At 33.7% G+C, this 23,609-nt stretch overlaps 2 protein-coding genes across 4 annotated transcripts in view; both read left to right on the plus strand.

Annotated features, from left to right (window-relative positions):
- Positions 1-23,609, plus strand: part of zgc:162928 — a 194,759-nt gene that overhangs the window by 169,218 nt on the left and 1,932 nt on the right. For 2 of the 3 annotated variants that reach the window (NM_001430954.1, XM_087308715.1), the window contains 3 exon segments: positions 4,452-4,906; positions 9,694-9,790; positions 20,257-20,304. In NM_001430954.1, coding sequence (NP_001417883.1) covers positions 4,452-4,906; positions 9,694-9,790; positions 20,257-20,304 — 600 coding nt within the window. 3 annotated transcript variants of the gene reach the window in all.
- LOC147838022 (uncharacterized) overlaps positions 1-23,609 on the plus strand; it is a 168,167-nt gene that overhangs the window by 109,794 nt on the left and 34,764 nt on the right. The window lies entirely within an intron of this gene.

Consider the following 23,609-nt stretch of genomic DNA (forward strand, 5'->3'; position numbering starts at 1 on the left):
TTATGGCTAGTAAACCCAGTACAGTCAGTGAACTGTTGAAATCAGGTCAATTCTTCTCTAATGTTAATCTCCACTGTAAATGTTTTTGTTTGATTTTTGTTTGTTTTGCTTTGTTTTCTTTTTTGCATTCAATCATCTTGTGAAAACTGTTTGGACAGAACTATGTGTGTAGAGTGTGGCCACTGTCATATTGGGAGGGTATAAAGATAATAAGTCTCTTTTTTTAAATTTCCTGATGTTAAAATAGAATCAAAAACCCTCCCATTTTGAGGCCCACCACAATGTGAAGTAGGAGTGTGATTTCTCCGCCCACTGATTTGATTGACAGAGTTAATTTAATTGTGCACGGTTTGTATGTGTCTGTGTGTGTTCGTGAACTTTGTAACAACATTGTGTGACATCGTTGCATAAAGGCTTGAATTCACTCCACAACAAATACATCAAATAATCATTGGGAAAGTACTTACTGTTCTCACAAACGATATGTGAGATCTTCTTCCTTCATGTCTGTCACTGTGCTGTTCATCTAATGCAGTCAGATATTGAGGCACACTGTGACAGTCACATTGGAACAGTGGATCGGGAGAACTAGCATTAAAAGCACAGGCAACAAAACAGCTACATTGTGTTCACAGCAGAAAATTATAATATCCTGAAAGGTAAAATAAATATTTTGATGGGTATTTTGTGCTGAAACTTTATAGACACATTCTGGAGACACAAATGACTTATCTTAAATCTTGAAAAAGGGGTAAAATAGGTACCCTTTAATGCATTTCTGAATATACATCCATGCATTCAGATAAAGCTCATTTAAGAGGCATGTTAGTACAGTGCATTGAGTCTTGCTTTACCGGACTAGGAATACATTCATAATTCATAATCAAGTTGAACTGTTGTACTTGTGATGACTGATGGTTCATGTGTGTATGGTGTTTACAGTGGACATAACTGTGGCTGCTGGGTTCTCAGCCACCACCATCCACTCATCAGGCTCTCTTATAAATATCATATGGGAAACTTTAAACACTTGCACAAAAAAAGACATTTTTCATTCGCTTTGTTTTCATTGTCTTTATTTTGGTAAGATTTGCCATCATCACAAATGATTTATTTCTGTGTAATATTTTCACAACAAATCCTTTCCGTCACATATGTGTTTAGGTGGAACAAGTTCCTGTATGCAGTTTAAATTGGACAACAGGGGTTTGCAATTACCTATGATTGACTACAGACAAATCAGTCAAATCATCCATTTACACAATTAGATGTATCATGTATCACAACAATCTGTAATTGTTTCCATAAATGAAATTAATTATGAGAGCTCATGCATTAGATAGAATGAAATTTTACACTTTACATTAGTAATCTGAACAACAGACACATGTTTCATATTTCAGAAAACTCTCATGGCATTTTGTTAGGAGAAAAAAAAAACTGTTTGCTTACAAGTTCGTCAAGGTTTCTTAAACACATCAAACTTGAGCATAATATTTACACTGCCCTCCACTAATACAGTATTGGCACACTTGGTAAACATGAACAAAGACAGCTGGAAAAAAGTATTTATTGTTTAACATTTAACCTTTCCTAAAGTTATTAACAATAAAAACTGATGATGCTTGAGTTTATTTTTGGATGAGAATAGAGGCTTTTTTTTTTTTCTTGAAACCCTTCCAAGTTTTTTGTAGTGATGTTAGTGACATCAGATTTTAGTTTTGGAGACTTTCTGACCCCAAGAGCAAACTAACTTCTGCAATTCTCCAGCTGTGATTCTTGGAGATTTCTTGTCTTTTTTCTTTTTCTTTTTCTTTTTCTTTTTTTTTCTTTTTTTGGCCACTTGAACCTCCTAATAGTAATAAACGCAAACTCAATTTCTTTCCCAGGCTGATCCACAACAACTTTGGAGATTCTTAATGATTTTCCTGATGGTGGAAATGGGGGGCAGCACTGTGGCTCAGTAGTTAGCACTGTTGCCCCACAGTAAGAAAGTCGCTGGTTTGAGTCTCGGCTGGAACAGTATACACTGTAAAAAAAGCAGTTGTCCCAAACCAAATCAATTAAGTTAACTTAACACTTCTAACAAATTAATGTGGATTGAACATAAAAAAATAAGTTGTCCTAATTAATTCTCAATAATTGTGTTGATTTAGCTTATTTTAAATTTAGTAGTTTGATCAAGAAAAAAAAAAGTGTATGTGTGTTAATCAGTGTGTATGGATTTTTCCCAGTAATGGGTTGCATCTGGAAGGGTATCCGCTGTGTAAAACATATGCAAGATTAGTTATAGCATTTCATTCCGCTGTTTTGACTCCTGATGAATAAAAGGACTAAGCCGAGGGAAAATTAATGAATAGATGGATAGTGGAAATGAGCATTTTCAGTGTTTTTGCTTTGTTCTTATGGCCACTTTTCACATAATTGTTCAGCTTTTTCAATTGTTTGTTCTCAATGAGATCTAAAAACAAAACTATATATATATATATATCCTAAATGAGGTTTAACAGAGCAAGGACATTTTTACAGTATGTCTGATAATATAATAAACTAAGAAAGTCTTAGTTTAGTCAGTTTTTAATTTTTAAACACCATTATAAGGACAAAATTATTAGGCCATTTAAGCTTGAACAAGAACATATGGCATATGGGATATATATATATTTCCCAATTTTAGTGAAGGATGTCGTTATATATAGGATATGTCGTTTCTTCTGCATCCTTAATTACTCTCTGACTGAATTCTGGATGGTGGATCCAGATTATCCATTTTTAAATGGAAATTTTATTAAAAAAAATTAAAACAAAAATAAGAATATAAGAACAGATATATTGGCGTGATGCAGGACATATTGAACTATTCTTGTACACATAGAAAGTAAACGTGCCTTCTAATTTACACTTTATAGCTGACAGAAAATACTGCTGCCACGACTGTTAAAAAAACTTGGCAGAACTTCAGGAAATTGTTTGTGTTTTGTTAAAAGGAGTCCATGTGAGGTTAGTCAATAATCCACACTTATGTATTTTAAGCCTATGAGTGTATTTGAATAAGAATACAAATAGAAAAAGTTAGTCTTTGGCAATAGTTTTAATTGTATATACATAACTTTATAGCTAAATGAAGAAAGCTAAAAGCCTAACATGCTCAGCTAAAATGGCTACTCTTTGTCATCTACGTCTGATACACTTTATTTAATCTTTGTATTTAATAATAATAGCAATTATTATTATTATTATTATTATTATTATTATTATTATTAGTGGTAGTAGTACATTAATATTAGTCATCATTAAATTGTTTAATCATCATACACTTTATTGTTACATATACAAAACTACTACTGATGCTAATATTAATTAATAGTACATTATATTAATTATTGTTCGTAGTAGTAGTAGTAGTCAATAATTTAATTAAAAAAATAATGAAGCATGTTTTCTGTGCTAATATTACATTTATGCATTTGCTGAGGCTTTCAAAACAACTTACAAAAAATGTATTCATTTATTATTATTATTATTATTATTATTATTATTATTATTATTATTATTATTATTGTTATTATTATTATTATTATTATTATTATTATTATTATTATTATTATTATTATTATTGTTATTATTATTATTATTATTAGTAGTAGTAGTAGTAGTAGTAGTAGTAGTAGTGGCAGTAGTGGTATTAGTATGTTAATAATTCTTTCATTCATTTTCTTTTTGACTTAGTCCCTTTATTATTCTGGGGTCACCACAGCAGAATGAACCCCCAACTATTCCAGTATATGTTTTATGCAGCAGATGTCCTTCCAGCTGCTACCCAGTACTGGGGAACACCTATACACTCTCACATTCACTCACATACACTATGGCCAATTTTGTTTACCCAATTCACTTAAACTGCATGTCTTTGGACTGTGGGAAAACTGGAGCACTGGAACATGCAAACTCCACACAGAAATGCCACCTGGCCTAGCCAGGAATCAAATCACTAATTTTCTTGCTGTGAGGCAAGTGTGCTAATCACTGAGCCACTGTGCTGCCGCTTTATTTATGTAATTATTTAGTTAGTTAGTTAGTTAGTTAGTTAGTTAGTTAGTTAGTTAGTTAGTTAGTTAGGTAGGTAGCTAGGTAGCTAGGTAGTTACAGTAATTAGTTAACACACTAAGTTAAATGTCATCGTTGCTTTGTTTTTACATTTTTTAATTAAAAAAAACTTTGTTTTTAAAATATGGTTTTGTTTTCTTTTTTGTGGTTATTCGTTTTATTACCTAAAATAATCTTCTATGTTTAAAAATAAATTGACCATACAATCTCAAACTCATAATCTATAATCTCAATTTATGCCTTTTTAATGTCCCTTATAACCTACCGTCAAAATGCTGACAACCCATGACCATTATCATCCCACCGTTGCTCATTCTTTGCTTCTATTATCTGTATTTCCTCAGAGGTGGAGAAGGACTTGGCCAAACTGGCAGAGCAAGGCAAGCTGAACCGAAGTCCAAACAGCCCTCACAGGAGTTTACTCTTACCCCCACTCTTCCACACCACCAACACCCTCCCTGTTCTCGGACAGACATCCAGACCACAGTCTCCCAGCAGCCTTTCCTCAAAAACCACAGGCCTGCCGCTTCACAACCCCAAACCCACAAGCCTCATGACAGACCGAACATCGCCCAGTAACTCCAGCAGCAGAGCCCAGACGCCCAGCAGACCCATCACTCCTAATAGTCTAATGATGCGCTCCTTCACTGCCGCTGGCCATGGAAGCAAGGAGCGGGTGTACGGCCGATCGAGGAGCAGACCTGTCACACCAACTGGACAGATCACCAGACCGATACTAACACCACCAGGCCTGAGCACCACTGATCTGTATGGAGGTCTGTGGAGCACACTCACTGAGGTAAATCACATATACTGTGTACAGCAAAATCAGATTCAGAATTCATGTTTTTAATGTTTTAGAATAGAACAAAATAATACAATAAAAAATGCATAAAAAGTCAGTAATATTGAGAAATAATACTATATAATTTTTTTATATATTTATAAATTTTTTATTCATTAAAAGTTTGCTTCTGCAATTAGTCACACTTTATTTTGATAGTTTTAAATTACATTGCAACTAATTCTAATTATTATACTATATTAAGCTGACAGTCTACTAATACTCAAATGAACCATCAATAAAAAAAAAAATGTTAACCTGCATTTTTATCAATATGTAATTTTTTGTTTTTAAAATTTGCTGTATTCTAAAACATCCATGCATAGCTTTCTAAAAATAAAAAGTATAAATGCTCAATAATAACAAGAAGAGGCATTATTATTATTATTATTATTATTATTATTATTATTATTATTATTATTATTATTATTACTGTTATTATTATTATTATTATTTCTATTATTATTGATAGTAGTAGTAGTTGTTGTAGTAATATTCAATAATACTTTAATAAAAACTTCAAGTGTGTTTTTTGTGCTATTATTACATTTAATTATCATTTTTATTATAGATTTTATTTTATTATCATATTATTATTATTATTATTATTATTATTAATATGATTGATTGATTGATTGATTGATTGATTGATTGATTGATTGATTGATTGATTGATTGATTGATTGATTGATTGATTGATTGATTGATTGATTGATTGATTGATTTGTTAGTTTGCTTGTTTTTTCAAAATAACAAATTTAGTTTTAAAAAAATAAAAAGCATTTATTTTAAAAAGCTGAATATAATTATTGAAATTTTATTTTTATGTTAAACTACCACTTGTTTTACAGTCACATTGTGCATCATTGAAAAAAGTGAATCCATTCTTATTTATATATTTATTATTTGTTTATTATTTTTGCCATTAATAAATGATATGATTACTTTCAAAGAATTACTACATTATAAATTAATATATAATGTAATATTATTGTGAAATATTTAAAAATAAAATGTTAAATATGATGTAAACTCTAACATGAGTAATTTTTTCAAAACTATAATGCTTACTCTAAAGCTACAGTTAAAGTCAGAATTATTAGCCCCCCTTTGATTTTTATTTATTTATTTTTTAATACTTCCCAAATGATTATTAACAGAGCAAGGAAATGTCGACCGTATGTCTGATAATATATATATATATATTTTTCTTCTGGAGAAAGTCTGCATTATTTCGGCTAGAATACAAGCAGTTTCAAGTTTTTTAAAAAAACATTTCAAGGTCAAAATTATTAGCCCCTTTAAGCTATATATTTTTCCGATAGTCTACAGAACAAACCATCGTTATACTATAACCTGCCTAATACCATAAGTGGATGCTACACACTGGTGGTTTGAACAGAAACCCTCTCATAATTGTGAAGCGTTTTGTGTGTATGGTCATACACAATAAATGTGCTTTATAAATCTACATTACTTACTTTTCTACCCTAACCTGCCTAGTTACCCTAATTAACCTAGTAAAGCCTTTAAATGTCACTTTAAGCTGTGTAGAAGTGTCTTGAAGAATATCTAGTAAAATATTATTTATTGTCATCATGGCATAGATAAATAAATCAGGTATTAGAAATGGGTTATTAAAACTATTTTGTTTAGAAATGTGTTGAAAAAATCTCTCAGTTAAACAGAAATTTGGGAAAAATTAAACAGGGGGCTAATAATTCGGGGGGGGGGGGGGGTAATAATTCTGATTTCAACTGTATTATTATTCTTTTTTTATCTCTAACATATAACAGTCCTGTTATCTGTGTTTATTATCAACAGATATTAATATTAGATTGTTATAGTTATAGAGAGACAGAAAAAAACAGGGTCTTAAATCTCTTACTGTTTGGAAATACTAGGACTCATTTTATGTTGGCCTTGAGAAATGTGAAATCTCACATTTGGAAACCCCTGTAAAAGCTCAGGTCATTGAGTTCAGAATCACTCGCACTCTCTGTTAGTTTGTGAAAGCTCTAGACTGTCTAATATTCTATTGTCCATGTCTGACTGCGACCTATTCATCTCACGCTCAATTGAGATTAAGCAATATAATATAAGGATCCACAGCAGAATAAAGGACAGATTTACAAACGACTACTTGGGTATGAAGCAAGAAGGGAGTCTGGCATTTCAGAGATTCTGTTTTCTTAATCTTTTATTTTCTGGTATTGGTATGTGTTAATAAACCCAAAGCTCCTTTTAAAGTCTATAATACCCACAAACAGGAATCATATTGTTAGCTCATATTCTTATGACTGATGAGGTTTTGAAAACATTAATGCATAAATGCTGATTTCCCCTGCCTGATCCCACAGCTGTTATAGCAATTCAGCTCCTGAATAAGAAAGAGAAATATGCACCTGTACATCTCATTCACTTCAGAACAGGAGATGCCAGACCATTTGTCCTTCTACTCTGTTTTGTTGTAAGCGATTTAGCACTAAAATGTGGTGTAGATGTATGAGCGCTTCCTGTCTGGCCCGTACCGGCGATACCTTTAGTGCTGAAAAATAAGAGCACATAAAAGACTTTAGAAGGGAATAGGGGGCAATTTATTTATTAGAAGTTGGCCCAGAGGATCGACCCAGAGGTGTACTTATTTCAAAAGAAAATAAAAACATCTGTAGAACGAATGGCCCTGACATGCACATTCACCAGCTCTCTACATCTTGAGTTTCCAGTTCACATGGGATTTTGTTGCTTTTCAATTGCCACCTTTTTGCACACGCCACAGCAGTTTGCACTGATAAATGATTACATTTCCTGAAAATTAGAGCAAATTATGTCCTTTAAGACCCCATGAAATCAAAGCAGGGTTCTGTGGTATTTAGCTGATATGTGTGTGTTAGCTTCCAGCTAAAGACTCTGCTTAAAAAGCTGTTTAATCCTTATAAATATGATTTGTTGGCTCAATCCTCATAATGCAGCCAAAATATGAAGTATTTTTGCATTTATAAATTTTATAATAATATATAGCATTTTATAAATTAGACTTCATATTATTTCAACAAAAAAAAGACAAAAAGGTAACATTTTTAAAGGTTACTATAAGAGATGCTCCAAATTTTCTGGCGACAAAATTTATTAGCTACAAAAAGCATTTCGGGGTTTTCATGCCTTTCTTAGGAGAGTTTTGTCTTATTTCTTGTCCAATTATCTAAATAAATAAATGAATAAATAAATAAGGAAGGAAGGAAGGAAGGAAGGAAGGAAGAGAAAGAAGAGAAAGAAGGAAATAAATAAAGAGAAAGAAAGAAAAAAGAAAACAAGAAGGAAAGAAACATTTTCTAATTTTTCATCTAATTTTTCAACATTTTCTAAATAGTTTTATTTTTTTAAATAAAAAAATCAACATTAAATGAGTTTTCCCTTTAAGCAAGCTAAATAATCTAGAAGTGGGGTAAATAAAATAATCATGTTTTTGGTTTAAAGAAAAATGTTTGAAGTTACCTTACTGGCAGTTCTAATTGACATTTTTGGAAACAAAACAGTTTACTTGTCTGTAAAATGATATTGATTTTAGGATTTTTTAGGTATTTGGACTAGACACAAGACAAAATAAAATGTACAGTGTGTGAAGCAGCTTTCACATCAGATGTGGAAAGCTCTGCACTATAAAACCCATTCATTTCAATGGCTTAGACCATGCAAGAAGGCTTGTTGCTGTGCTGACCAAAGTAATATTCTACCTGTGGATATTTTGCTCATGTACAGGTATATTTATCTATGCATGAACCGTCAATAAAATGTGGATTTTTTATCGGCTTGTAAATTTTAAAAAAATATTATCATTTAAGTTAATGTGTTACAGGCTAACAAAGCCTGTACATTTAAGTTAACAAAATTAATTTATTATATTTAATAAAATAGTAATAATAATAAAATGTTTTCTATTTTCGCTTTTCGTTTGTTGCCAAGTGAATCCAGAAAATGATGTTTCAGTGTGTGTAGTTACAATGTTTCACTATATTCCATGTTGCATATATATATATATATATATATATATATATATATATATATATATATATATATATATATATATATATATATATATATATATATATATATATATATATATATATATATATATTTGTCTTAATGATAATAAAAAAAAACATGTAAATCCTCACTCATGTCACTACAATTGCTCATTTTTTGTTATTAGTGTTTTTTTTTTTTTTTTTGGGTTTTGTGACCTTGACCTCTGCACTTACTTAATATTGAAAAATTGAGCACTGTGACTTACAAAACTTTTGCCAGATATGACGCCACTTTATTTACTTCTACTATCTATAATGGCCAAATACAATTTGAACTGTGTTTTTGCAATCCCAGTTACACCATCATAACTGTGGGTCCTAGCCAAGAGAAAATTCTTGTGATTTTTTTATTTATTTTATTATTATTATTTTTTGAGAATAATGAAAAAATAAGAGAACAAATGTAACACTAATAGATAGATGCAGCCATAATTGGATGCACTTTTTTGTTTTAGTCTCTTTTTGTTTTCATTGTTTCATTGTAGTTGTAGCATACCCAGTGTTTTTCAACAGGGATGAAGGAGACAGCAAAATTAACACTCCAAGAATTAATTAAATTGTTTTTTTATGCATAACTAAACCAACCTGTGATTGTTAATGCTTCATTATATTAAATTAAAACTGTAAATTGAAATAAACTGTCATTTCTGTTACAAGGATGAGTTTTACCAGCAGTTGCAGGCGGTCAGGAAGCCCTGGCGCATTCCTAGTGATGCAGAAAGTGACTGTTTGGACCCTCCTGAGCAGGACAAGTGTGAGTTTTACACCTCTGACCCGTCTCATTCATTGAAGACATTGTGACATAAAGATTTGAAGGGAAATTTCACTTGTTTACAAACTACCAACAATTCCATTCAATCAGTTACCAAATGTTGCCAACAAAGCAATCATTGTTTTCAGCCAAAGACACTTTACTTCTATATAAATGAACCTTATCTTAGATTTGGTGGGCATGATTACTGTATGTCGTTCACACTGAACACAAAAATTAAAAGCATGATTAAGATCTTGACTAAAGACTCAAAATTACTTAACTCAATAAAAAGAATTTTTGAAAAACATTTTTTTTTTATCTGTTTCATATATTGAATTTGGAGTCCCACTTTATATTAGGTGACCTTGACTAATTTGTACTTAGTAATTAGATTTGCAACTAAACTGTTAACCCAATTATTACCTTAAGCCAACCTTTAAACTAATGATACCACTAAATCTGTCCCTAGTTTACCTGTATTCATCTCCCAAAAGTGTTGTGCAATACTATATGAATGCAATAATTACATTGTACTTATATTCTGATGTAAGTGCATAGTAATTAAGACACTTAATTTAAATGGGACCCAATTTGCAGACATATGTTCACGTATTGCATTTAACCTAAAAAATAAAAGCATGAGATAGTCAAAGCTACCATTCAATATGTTTACAGATTTGGTTTAATTGGCATGTCAGATTCGGGAACTTCAGGATTGACTAGATGCAAGTAATGTGAGAAAACAACTGGCCATTATAAACCTGCTGTCAGAGGGTTTCAATCACTTTAGAAAGGATCACCATCTTCAAAACCCATGAAAATCAGAAAGTTAGGCTCCAGTTAAAATGCTTAGTCATTGAATGAAATATATTGAAATCTAGTGGCATATTTACTCCTTTAACTGGGAGGATTAAAAACATTCTCTAAGGCCTCATTTACACTGACGTTCTCCATTTTTTTTTTTTTCAATAATGACTTCTCTACGATTCATGTTTACACTTGCTATACCACCTGAAACATTGTGCATGTATTTTACTAAGTAATTGCTTATAGATATGATATTCTTAATTTTAGAAAGCTGACACAGCTTAATATGATATGACAACCTCTTGTTTATGGACCCTAGAAAAAGACAGAAACTGTACAGTCCTGTAGAATTCAGTTGTCAGAAATGTATATCTTAAAGCCTCTGAAATCTCAATTGGTCATTCGTGGGTTTTCTGTCTGTGAATAAATGCAGTATTAAAAAAAAAACTTTAAGATTGTTGAAGTCATTGTTTTGTGAAAAATAGGTATAAATTATATAAAAATAAATTATCATAATAATAAAAATTGGGTACATCCTGAAAAAATTTTCACACATGAATCATTTCTGGTAGCTGATTCCAGCAGTGGGTGGCATAGTAGCTTAATGCAGAATCGCCCTGCTTTGACTGAACTCTTGGAATTTTTATTTTATTTGATCCTAATGATCTAAGTGATCTGTTGGGTTTGTATTAAGTGAGCATATCTGTAATGTATCGAGGTCCTAGGCCATTTAGTGATTTATAGACAAGTAATAATACTTTAAAATCTATTTTAAAGAGCCATTGTAAAGACCTGAGGATAGCTGTGGTGTGCTCCGATTTTCTGGTTCTGGTTAGAATCCTGGAAGCAGCATTCTGGAGGAGCAGCAAATGTCTGGCTGTGTTTTTGGCAAGGCCATTTAGGAGGCCATTACAGTAATCCACCCTGCTGGTGATAAAAGCATGAACAAGTTTCTCTAGGTCCTCACTGGAAACAAAGCATCTGATTCTTGCATGTTTTTGAGATGATAGTATGCTGATTTACTTACTGCTTTGACATGACTACTGAAACTTAGAGCTGACTCCAGAATCACACCAAGTCATGCCTAGTCATTAGGCAATAAGCCGAAGTAGATCTGAGTGTCATCAGCATATCTGTTACATTACATTACAATCACTTTGGCACATCTGTATCTGATTTGTATCCAATTTCTTTTTTATAATTACTTTTTAGGGTTTTTAAACCCTTTATGGATAGAACAGTGTGGGAAATTAGACAGGAAACATAGGGAGAAGAGAGAGGGGAAAGATCAGCTAAGTACATGAGCCAGAAATTGAACTCGTGAATTTGTGAGCACCTTGGTGATATATATCAACGCACTTAACCAAGCTACTGGTGCCGACTCTCTAATTTATCTCAACATACAACTGCATACATTTTGTCCTTTTTTGGTGATGGAACATGTCAAATCTGTGTCACATATAAGCAAACAATCTGAATTGGCTGGCCTAATTTTTATATTTTTTTTCCAAGATTGTTTTGAATATGAGTAGGCCTCCTAAAATAGAAGTCAGTTATAGAATAGTTTTACATGCCATATTTGTATCTTTTGATTGATTGTCTCTGTTTACATTTTTTGTGCTGTTATATTGACTGTGGTTCATATGATACCTAGATCAAATTATCCCCCTGCAGTGCTGTTTATGGACTGGCAAGTCTGGGACTCAGTAGAGGCCTATTAATGACGATATCTGAGCTCTCGTCCCTTTGGAAATAAATGAGTCAGATCGAGGGAGCAACTTCCAAGCAGCTTTTACGGTTTCTCAAAGTCTCCGCATACGCAAGCCTGCAGCATGTGTGGCTCAGCGGTTGAAAAACATCGGACACTTTAATTATGTTGATACGGTCTCATGAACGTATCTTAGATCTCCATTCCAGTGGATGTCTGAAAGATTTAAGCGTGCTTGGAGTCATTAGAGGATTATTATTTGTCCAAATCACGGTCCGTCATCGCTAATAAATACCGCTGGCCTCATTTTTCAGTCTTTGAACGTGACATGGCCAGAATCTCGGTGTCCCTCGTGAGCCATTACTCTGTTAATGACCTCAGTATTGTAGCATATCAAAGCTTTAGCCCTGAGCGAGTGTCCTTGAGTTCAGGGATTATGTAAGAATGATTATGATTTTATCAGGATGCGGACAATTGTCTTTTACCGAATTTGATGAAGAGCTTTTTTTATATAACCAAATCCTACATTTTAGTTACTAGCGGCTCTGCTCCTTTCCCACTTTAGACAAATATTTGATAAAGATCTGGGATAATAATTCTTTGCTAAGCAAATTATTTTTGTAACACAAAATCCATATGACATGAGAGGTTTGGTCACTTTAGGGCTTACAGTGCAAATGCCAAGGTTATTTTACCAAAAATAATACTTGATTTTTTTTTAATTAATAAGCACTCATTTTGAGATGGAAAATCTAACCTGCGATCAATTGGAGATGTAACAGTAGATGATGGTACTTTTATTGCCAAATACATTGGTTGATTATATGCACATGATTATATATAATTTATAAAAAAAAATTATGCGTTTTAACTTTTCCTCTATAGGGTATATGCACAGCTAGTTATTTTCCCCTACCAATAAATGTTCGGTGAACGGATAATGAGACCTTTTCAATTTTATTTGATTCCTTTTACAACATCGATGTTGTAATGTAGTTAAAATACAATGAGTTAATTAGACTTAAGCATTCATTTAAGGTCGGCTCACACTTGTGAGATTAATTTTATTTTAATTTTTTTTTTTTTTTAATCCTGAACGATTTGAACATGTCAGACTGCATGAACATGGCTCCCATGTCACACTGTTAAGATGTCAGCTGACTTAAAGTCAGACTTAACAACAATGAAGATGCACCAAACACGAAAGAAAATGCCCCCAGAGTTTGACATCATCTGCCTGTGACACTTTCACTATCCTGTGTTCTGAAATAATTCCTCACAGCCAACGTAAAGCATCTGTAGCGACAATTTTTCACAAGGCGTGTCTCAATAATAAAGCCAGAAAAAAAGAAAAACTGTTTTGACATTTCCTCGCAATCATTTGAAGTTGTCGCATACTGTAGATTGCACCATCAAATTCAGAGCTCCTATTGGTTCTTGGATTGACGCTCATCGCAGCTGTTGTCACACTGCAGGAAAGTGTCTAAAATCTTCTGACACTGCCAGAACTTAATCTGAAGAAAAATCTGATCACAACTGGCACAAAAGCGACTATCTGTAAACATGTCAAACAAACGATCAAAGATCACAGATTTTAGCCTAGGATTTCAAAATTTGTCTCAGATGACAAAATCATGGCTAAAATGTCAAAGTGTGAGCAGGGTTTAAGTTGTTTAAGTGTAAAATTAGATAAAAACTGGTTTACATCATCAGGATCTGCAGGGTAGCACAGAAACTTCATTGAACCACTGGAGTAAAATAAATTTTCATATTTTAAAGAAATGCCGTAACAAAGCAGACGCTGAGAACAAACTTGCAGATCCAAATGCAGTTTAAAAAAAAAGAGGTAGTATAGGCAGAGGTTAGAAACAGGAGCAGAACAGTAGTACAAGTGAAATACAAAAGATGTTGTTAGTATACAGGCAAGAGGTCAGACAAGGCGGTAATGAGTCAAAACGAGGAACAAGGCGAGAAACAATACACCGGGGAGAGAGAGAGAGAAGGAAAAAAAGAAAAACAGGAAACCGCTTTGTAATGTTCATACTGGAACAAGACTCAGCAATGTGTAAATGAAGGTGAGGAGTATTTATAGTCATTGTAATCAGTGTAGATGATTAGCAGCTGTGTCTGTGTGTGTGTCTGGATTATTGTCAGCTGCTGTAGGAGTTGATGAGTGCAGGTAGTTGTGGGAGTTGTAGTTTGTTAAACAGTAGTCTCCAATGAAGAAAACCCTGCTGGCAATTGCAACAAACTACAGGAAATAATCGGCAGCGGAGACAACACCTTTGGCAATCACAACACATGGCATGGAAAATGGAATTTAATGCAGTGCTTTTTGTACATTCTGAGACACACTTTATATTGTTAATCAATCAGGCTGTGAAGATTGTTGATTGTTAAAAGAAAGCAGATTTTTAACATGGCAGTCAGTTCACTGGAAGTGCTTAAACTGGGTTGCTGAAATTTAAAAAGTCTTTGTGCATATACCCTACTGCCAAAACAATATAAACTAGGTATATTTAACTACATTATATAATCTTTAATATAAAGAAAATTGTCTTGACTTTTAATCAGTGCATTTTTATGGTTTTGAATTCAGTGTTTGTTCAAGCAATTATTTTATTTTTATTAATAAGATGTTGGCACAAAAGTTAATGTGATCTGTGCACGCTCAGAAATAAAGCTACTGATCCTGTCACTCTGCCAGTACCTATTCAAAAGTTACATGTCTAAAATAATCCTTAATAATACAACTTATTTAAATGTAGATTCACTATCTTCTATGATCTCATCACATCTGTTGTGCATTTGGTTTATTGGATAATAAGCATTTTGGGGTACTTTTATGATTTAGTCACATTGTAAAGATGCAGCATTCATGAAGTCACAGAATTAGTCTGATTAATCAGAACATCCCGCTGTCCTATACTGTAGAAAGTTTTACCTTTTTCCAAGTTCAGTAAAAACTGGAAAGCTGTCAGTTAAATAGGGTTTAGACAAATGTTTCTTATAGATCTGGGATTGTATTTCTTTGGTAAACAAATGATTTCGACATATGTTTGGAAATCAAATTCATGCCGCCAAAAACATTCAAAGATTTCTAGACAAGCTTTCTAGACATTGTATAAACAATCAGATGAAATTGGCTAGCTGTGTCCTTTTGCCAAAAACATATCTTGCATAAAGTAAGCATATTGTGCAAACAGTCTCTAAAGCCATGTTTTCTGGAACCGTCATGCCAAGCCAGATATTTAAAGAAACAGTCTGTTAGTGAGAAGGCTTGGCACTGCCAACCACAGAACGTGATAAAATGCCATTTGGCATTCAGAGCATTGGCTGATTGGCTGCCACAGTGCCTGTTGACGCTGTCAGTTGGAGATTTGCCTGTGCCAATATAGGTTTCTGAATAGGCATGAAGTGCAAGATCCATAACAATTTCCTGTTATTGCAGAAATGCCCACAATGGGGTAACCACTAACCCTTAAAACATTTATTTCCCTACTCCATTCATTTCAGATTCCATACCTTTCAACTTAATGGCTCATTTTTTTATATGTACCAATGCAATTTACATATAGGCCTTCAGTTGCATCCTACGTGAATTAACACTTGAACTTCCAGAATTCTATAACTACCTGAATTACTATAATCAATCTGACTGTTCTCACGTAAGACGTCATATTGTCACTTCATATTTACATTCAAAGCTTCTTTTGAGAAATTAAATATCTGTCGTCATATTTAATTAAGTCATTATGATAATATATAGTAATGTATAGTATAGTAATATAGTATAGTATATAATATAGTAATGTAGTCTAACAGGGCATTGCATCACAGACAGTTAATTCACAGTGAGAATGAATGCTATTACAAGTGCAAGAAACCCAGTTAACACGATAAAATAAGTAGCCTCATCTGTGCAAAAGCAAGCCATCAAAGCTGAAGCATTATTCTTATAGCATCGGCAAAAAATTGTCCACATGCTGTTCTTAAACACACTTATTAAATCAGACATATTTGTTCCTTCCAGATAGCATTGGTATAAAGCATATAAGGTGATTGCATATGTTTAAAGTTTACCTAACCATTAACATAGTGTACATTTCATCTTCACCAGTCTCTCCGACTGTCTGCCAGCACGCTGTGGGAGGAAAATACTGGTTAGAAATGCTCTTCCGGGAAAGTGAGAAAGTAACATTAAAATAATTAGAAGACCACAAGGAAAAGTGCATGCATATGTTTTAATGTACCTCTATGACTCTCATGTCCACTCCTAGTCTCCCTGCTGGTCTGCCTCTGCCATTGGTGCCATTGTCAGAGGAAATGACCTGTTAATACAGCTTGATTTGGGAAACTGAGATAATGTTCTTTAACTTCAACATGTCTTTATAGTTTGCGAACAGTATCAGGATACAACACGCACCTCACAGCACCTCTAATAAAATATGTTTGGTTGTTTTTCACAGTCAATTAATACAAAGTTAACTTACTCTATTTTTTAGATTTAAAGGGCACCTATAGTGAAAATTATCTTTTGTAAGCTGTCTGGACAGCATGTGTTCTTGAACTTTGTAGCGACATTGTGTGTGACTCATCATTGCAGAAAGACTTGAATTAACCCCACAACAAATGCATCAAATAATCATTGGGAAAGAACTTACTGTAGTATTTCTCACAAGCGTTACATGAGATCTGCTTCTTTCATGTCTGTCACTGTGCTGTTTATCTGATGCAGGCAGCTGGAGATTGAGGCACACTATGAAAGGAACATGGGAACGGTGGGCGGGAAGAACTAGCATTAAAGGCACAGGTCACAAAAACAACTACATTGTGTTCAGATCAGAAAATCCCAATATTCTGAAAGGTATAAAAAAAAGTCTGATGGGTGTTTTAAGCTTAAACTTTGCAGACACATCCTGGAGACACAAAAGACTTATATTAAATATTGAAAAAGGAGTAAAATAGGTGCCCTTTGAAGCAGGCAAATATTATACCAGAATTCACTGAAAATGTACAGTAATAATTCATTCATTCGTTTATTCATTTTCTTTTTGGCTCAGTCCCTTTATTAATTAGGGGTCGCCACAGTGGAATGAACCGCCAGCTTATCCAGCATATGTTTTACGCAGTGGATGCCATTCCAGCCACAACCAATCACTGGGAAACACCCACACACTTTTGCACACACTCATATACACTACGGCCAATTTAGCGTATTCAATTCACCTCTACAGCAGTCTTTGGACTGTGGGGGAAACCGGAGACAGTAATAATACTGTGAAAATATTTTTTACTATGATGCTGATTGCTAGCTTTGATCATTTAATCAAATGACGAAAAAACACTGATGTTATCATTTAGCTGCTAGTTGACCCCAGTGTAGCCAACTCAAAATCTGATTAGTTAAAGCAACTGGTGCATTTTTTTAAGACACAGATGCCTCCACTGCTTTTTCTGAAGTCCTCAAGGCAGATATCTTTGACCCTGGCAATCCGAGTGCAGAAATAAGCTGTCATATAAACATGCACTAATTGAAGCAGAGCAACCAAGAGAAATGCAATGAAATGAAAAGAACAGAGTGTTGGAAATAATTAAATAAACTTTCAGAGGAAAATATGTTGAAAATTCTCAATGATTCTGGTTGAGTTTGGGCTGACAAAGAAGGTTTTACAGGTCCTGACAGTTCACCAACGCTTAATACGTTTACATCAATAATTATGATTGATCAACAGGACCACAAAGTTTATTTATGAACTATTTTCGAGAGGATCACATGCTTATGATTGCTTGCAACCGGTCCCGCATTATTTAAGCTATGATTTACCAATCAGATGATTCCTAGCCACTATAAAATCCCTAAGTTCCATATACCAGCCATCTTTGCTTAAAGAATCCCCTATTCCACCCCTACTCCTCCTCCTTTCCTAGATGGGTGGCATGGTGGCCCATTGGTTAGCAATGTTGCCTCACAGCAAGAACGTCACTGGTTCTAGTCCTTACCAATCCAGCCGACGTTTCTGTGCAGAGTTTCCCCCTGGTTACCCGGTTTCCTCCCACCGTCCAAAAAACTGCAACTTAAGTTAATTGACTAATCCAATTCGGCAGCATACACATGCTCCTAGTAGAGCAATCACTTTCTGTTCATCAGCTACTACAGCAGGGGAGTTCTTGAGATTTACCTGAGCTCAAACTCCCCACTTGCCTTGCAAACGGGAGGGAGCCCAGGGCTCAAGGATCTTATGAGCTCAGGGCTCTCTCCTGGGACAGCATGCCAAACAAGCTTTATAATCAATCATCAGCTAAGTGTGAACTCTTGAATAATCTATGTGTAGAATTGTAACGTATATACAGTTGAAGTCAGAATTATTAGCCCACGTGAATTATTAGCTCCCCTGTTTTTATTTTATTTTTATTTTTCCCCAGTGTGTAACGGAGAGAAGATTTTTTCAACACATTTCTAACCATAATAATTTTAATAACTAATTTATTTTATCTTTGCCATGATGACAGTAAATCATATTTTACTAGATATTTTAAGACACTTCTATACAGCTTAAAGTGAAATTAAGGCTTAACTAGGTTAAATAGGTTAACTAGGCAGGTTAGGGTAATTAGGCAAGTTATTGTATAACGATGGTTTGTTCTGTAGACTATCAAGAGAGAGAGAGAGAGAGAGAGAGAGAGAGAGAGAGAGAGAGAGAGAGAGAGAGAGAGAGAGAGAGAGAGAGAAAGCTTAAATACCTTAACTGGGTTTAGAAATGAATACCTGCCTTTTATTCTAGCCAAAATAAAACAAATAAGACTTTCCCCAGAAGAAAAAAATCAGACATATGTGAAAATGTTCTTGCTCTGTTAAACATCATTTGGAAATTATTTTAAAAAGAATAAATAATTGAAATGGGGGCAAATACTTCTGACTTCAACTGTATATATATATTTTTTGTAATGAGGAGTCTGACACAGAGGGATCCATTTGCAGTATATTTATTAAACACAGTTTAATACCAAACACTCACTCACATCAAATGTAGTAATACTGGGTCGATAGGCTGGCGCCTGGCTGTCAAGGGTCGTGATAGCAGGCATGGGTCAGAGGCAGGCGGCGTGGATCAAAGGCAATATGCAATGCAGAGTTCGAGGCAGGCGGTGTGGATCAAAGTCAATATACAAGACAAGGTTTAAGGCAGGCGGCAGGCAAGGCAAGGCAAGGTCAAGGGACAGTACAGGTAATAACGGGGAGATCAGGAAAGGATATGGAACACTCAGAAATGTCAGCGAGGCAGAACAAGACTTCACACTGGAGTGAGTGTTTGGGCTGCATATATGTGTGTGCGTGGGTGATCAGTGTGATGTGCTGCAGGTGTGTTGCAATCAGTGTTTGAGGATGATGTAATGTCAATAGTCCGGTGATGATGACCTCTGCTGGCCAGCGAGAGGAATGACTGGGGCCGAGTCAGTGACATTTTTTGGTTTGGTTTATGTGGCTTTGTTCATTTTTGGTCTGTATGAGTGTAATGTGTCTAGAACTGTTTAATAAACTTAAACAAATGTTTTATTCATTTGGAATAAGAAAAAATGAATGAAATTCAATATGAATGAAATTCAAAAAATGAATATTGTTGCTTAGAAGGATTAAATAAAGTAGACCATATAAACACTCACACAAACACATGCCCACAAAAACACAACACAATGCAAAGCAGAATTCTAAACACAGGGAAAACACCTGTTAAAACATCATGGAAAACATCCCTTCACAATATATTTCACTTTTCACACAGTTTACTTATGAAAAATGTGACTCTGTAATTAATTGATAATTGGCAGATAAGTGAGAGTAAAAGAAAGTATAATCTATGATTTTAATCTATGACTCTAAACTTCTAATTGTAATTTCCTGGAAACATCTTAAACAATGTTATACTCAAGATTTTTGTGCTCTTTTTAGGTAATCCAAGTGGAGTGAGGGATGCCAGCAAGAGATCTGTGTTCTCAGGTAAGCATTTTAAATTAGTCAGTCTATCGTCTTAATCATAGTTGTTTAAATTTGACAGGTTAATTTTAATCAGACAAACTCAGGTGTGACTATTGAGGTTTAGCTGAAGAAGTGTGAAGGCTGCCGTCCAATTTGTTGAGACACCAAACAAACAAACTGTGATGAATTGATGCTTCTTGCTCATTTATGCCTCATTTTCACTGCATGGTTTATTTCAGTATTGTACTGTTTGGTACGGGTCAACTTTATCTGGCTTGGGTTTCCGTCTCTCCCTCAAGCACTGAAAACTCTGGGATCAGTTGAACTTTTACACTTAAAGACATCTTTTTTGTCTAAGCTTTTAATTAACTGTATGATCAGCATATTTTACATTGGTGTTTCTGTACTTAGATTTTTAACCAATTTTAATATGTTTTCTTTTATTATAAAGCACTTTGTGACTTAATGTCTGTGAAAGGTGCTATGTCAATAAACCTTTACTGGTAACACTTTAGAATAACTATCTGTTATAACTAGTTAATAGACCATTAATAAACTGCTAGTTAACAAGTTATAAATGACTTGTTAAACAAAAGTTAATAGTTTGTTAATTATTTACAACTGTGCCTTATAGATGGGCAATGGATAACTTACAAGCCGTTATTTGTCAAGTTGTAAATGACTTCTTAACTGTATTTTAATGATTTATAACTATACCTAATAAATTAGTAATAGATCATGAACAAGCTGTTAGTAAATAACTTAATAAAGGCTAGTTAAGTATCTGTTAATAGTGTATATATGTTATTGGGACGTTATTCTAAAGTTGCAGCTATTCTTCATTTATTAACTGTTAGTAAATGAGGAATAGTTGCAACTTTAGAATAACGTCCCAATAACATGCTTAAGCTAATAACTAACACTTAACTATTATATTTTCTCACACTTTACAGATCAGTTGTTCACCCTATAATAACACCAGTGAAACTTTTTTATTAGACCACTGGTGTAATTTAATTTTTTTATTTTTTTTTTTTCATGTTTAGCACTTCATGGGTTTGTATTCTTGCATACTGCTGTACTGCCATGTCCTGGTTCAGTATGTGTGTTTCTATACATTAAAGACAACTTTTAACATTTCATCTGTGGAGTTTCTTTGGTAAAACACAGCACACAGAAAAGCCTATAAGTGGAACAAGGTTTAGAAACAAACATTTTATATTTTAAATATTACATCAAATTTCTGTAGATTGAACTTATTCCATCCATTTGCAGTTCTACAAGGATTCATTGGTATTAGTAGATGGTTAACAAACGATGAACAACTCTCGTCTGTAAAGTGTGAGTAAATATAATAGTTAAGTGTTAGTTATTAGCTTAAGCATGTTATTGGGACGTTATTCTAAAGTTGCAACTATTCCTCATTTACTAACAGTTAATAAATGAAAAATAGCTGCAACTTTAGAATAACGTCCCAATAACATATACACACCATAACTGATACTTAACAAGTCTTTATTAAGTAATTTACTAACAGCTTGTTCGTGATCTCTTAAAAATTTATTAGGTATAGTTATAAATCATTAAAATACAGTTAAGAAGTCATTTACAACTTGACAAATAACGGCTTGTAAGTTATCCATTGCCCATCTATAAGGCACAGTTGTAAATAATTAACAAACTATTAACTTTTATTTAACAAGTCATTTATAACTTGTTAACTAACAGTTTATTAATGGTCTATTGACTAGTTATAACGGATAATTATTCTAAAGTGTTACCCTGCATGCTAAACTGCATAAAAGTTCTTTATATACTTAAATACCTATGCATAAATGTAAATTATTAACCTTTAACTAAAAAAAATTGATGACAGCTGAAGTTTGTAATGTTATTAATTACAAAACACACAAAAAATATATAAAAACTCACAAAGACACTTACATTCTCAGAAATGTTCGCCAGCTTCTGTAACCTCTTGTACAAGTTTTTCTGAGTTTATATAATTGTCCAAAAGGCGATTATAATTGAAAAAAATAATTTTATTCTTGTTTTAGGTTACAAAAATGTGAGAAGCACTTCAACCTCACTTATATTAAACTCAAGCTCATTTCAAATATGCAGTCAGAAATATTGGGACATCAACACAGTTCTAGCATTTTTGGCTCTATACACCAACACAATGAATTTAACTGCAGGCTGCCAGCTTTAATTTGAGGCTATTTACATCCAAATCAGAATCAGGTGAACGGTGTAGGTATTACAACAGTTTGCATATGTGCCTCTCACTTGTTATGGGACCAAAAGTAATGAGACAATTTGCTTTTTAGCTATTCCATGGCAAGATGTGTGTTCTTCCCTCATCATCCCAACTACGATGAGCAGATAAAAGGTTCTGAGTTAATTTCAAGTGTGCTATTTGCATTTGAAATTTCTCAAGATGAGATCCAAAGTGCTGTCAATATCTGTCTAGCAAGCCATTATTAGCCTGAAAAAAAAAAAAAAAAACACATCAGAGAGATAGCAAAAACATTAGTCATGGACAAAACAACTGTTTGGAACATTCTTAAAAAGAAAGAACAAGTGAGCTCAGCTATTGGCCAGATCAAGAACACTATCCAGGTGGTAGGTGTATGTGTATTAAAGTCAACACTCAAGAGAAGACTTTACCAGAGTGAATACAGAGGGTTCACTACAAAATGTAAAACATTTGTGAGCCTCAAAAACAAGAATGCCAGATAAGAGTTCTAAATAAAGCCTCCACAGTTCTGGAACAACATCCTATAGACACATGAGACCAAGATCAACTTGTACCAGAGTGATTGGAAGAGAAGAGTATGGAGAGAGAATTGAACTGCTCATGTTATGGCGTTGGCATGTATGGCTGCTAACGGAACTGGTTGTCTTGTTTTTATTGACGATGAATTCTGAAGTGTTTCTGGCAATATTACTTGCTCATATTTAGCCAAATGCTTCAGAACCTATTTAACGGCTCATCACAGAACATACTGCAAAGAGCAACCAAAGAGTTTTTGAAGGAAATAAAATAGAATGTTGTGCAATGGCTAAGTCAATAATCTGATCTAAATTTAATTGAGCATGCATTTGACTTGCTAAAGACAAAACGCCCCAAGAACAAGCATTATCTTAAGACAGTTGCAGTAGAGGCCTGACAGGAGCATCAACAGGGATGAAACCCAGCATCTGATGATGTCTATGTATTCCAGACTTCAGGCTGTAATTGACTGCAAAGAATTTGCAACCAAGTATTAAAAAGTGAAAGTTTGATTTATGATTATTATTCTGTCCCATTTCTTTTGGTCCCT

This window comes from Danio rerio, chromosome 24 (assembly GCF_052040795.2).
Source record: "Danio rerio strain M-AB ecotype USA chromosome 24, GRCz13ab, whole genome shotgun sequence".
In the NCBI taxonomy this organism is placed as follows: Eukaryota; Metazoa; Chordata; class Actinopteri; order Cypriniformes; family Danionidae; genus Danio; species Danio rerio.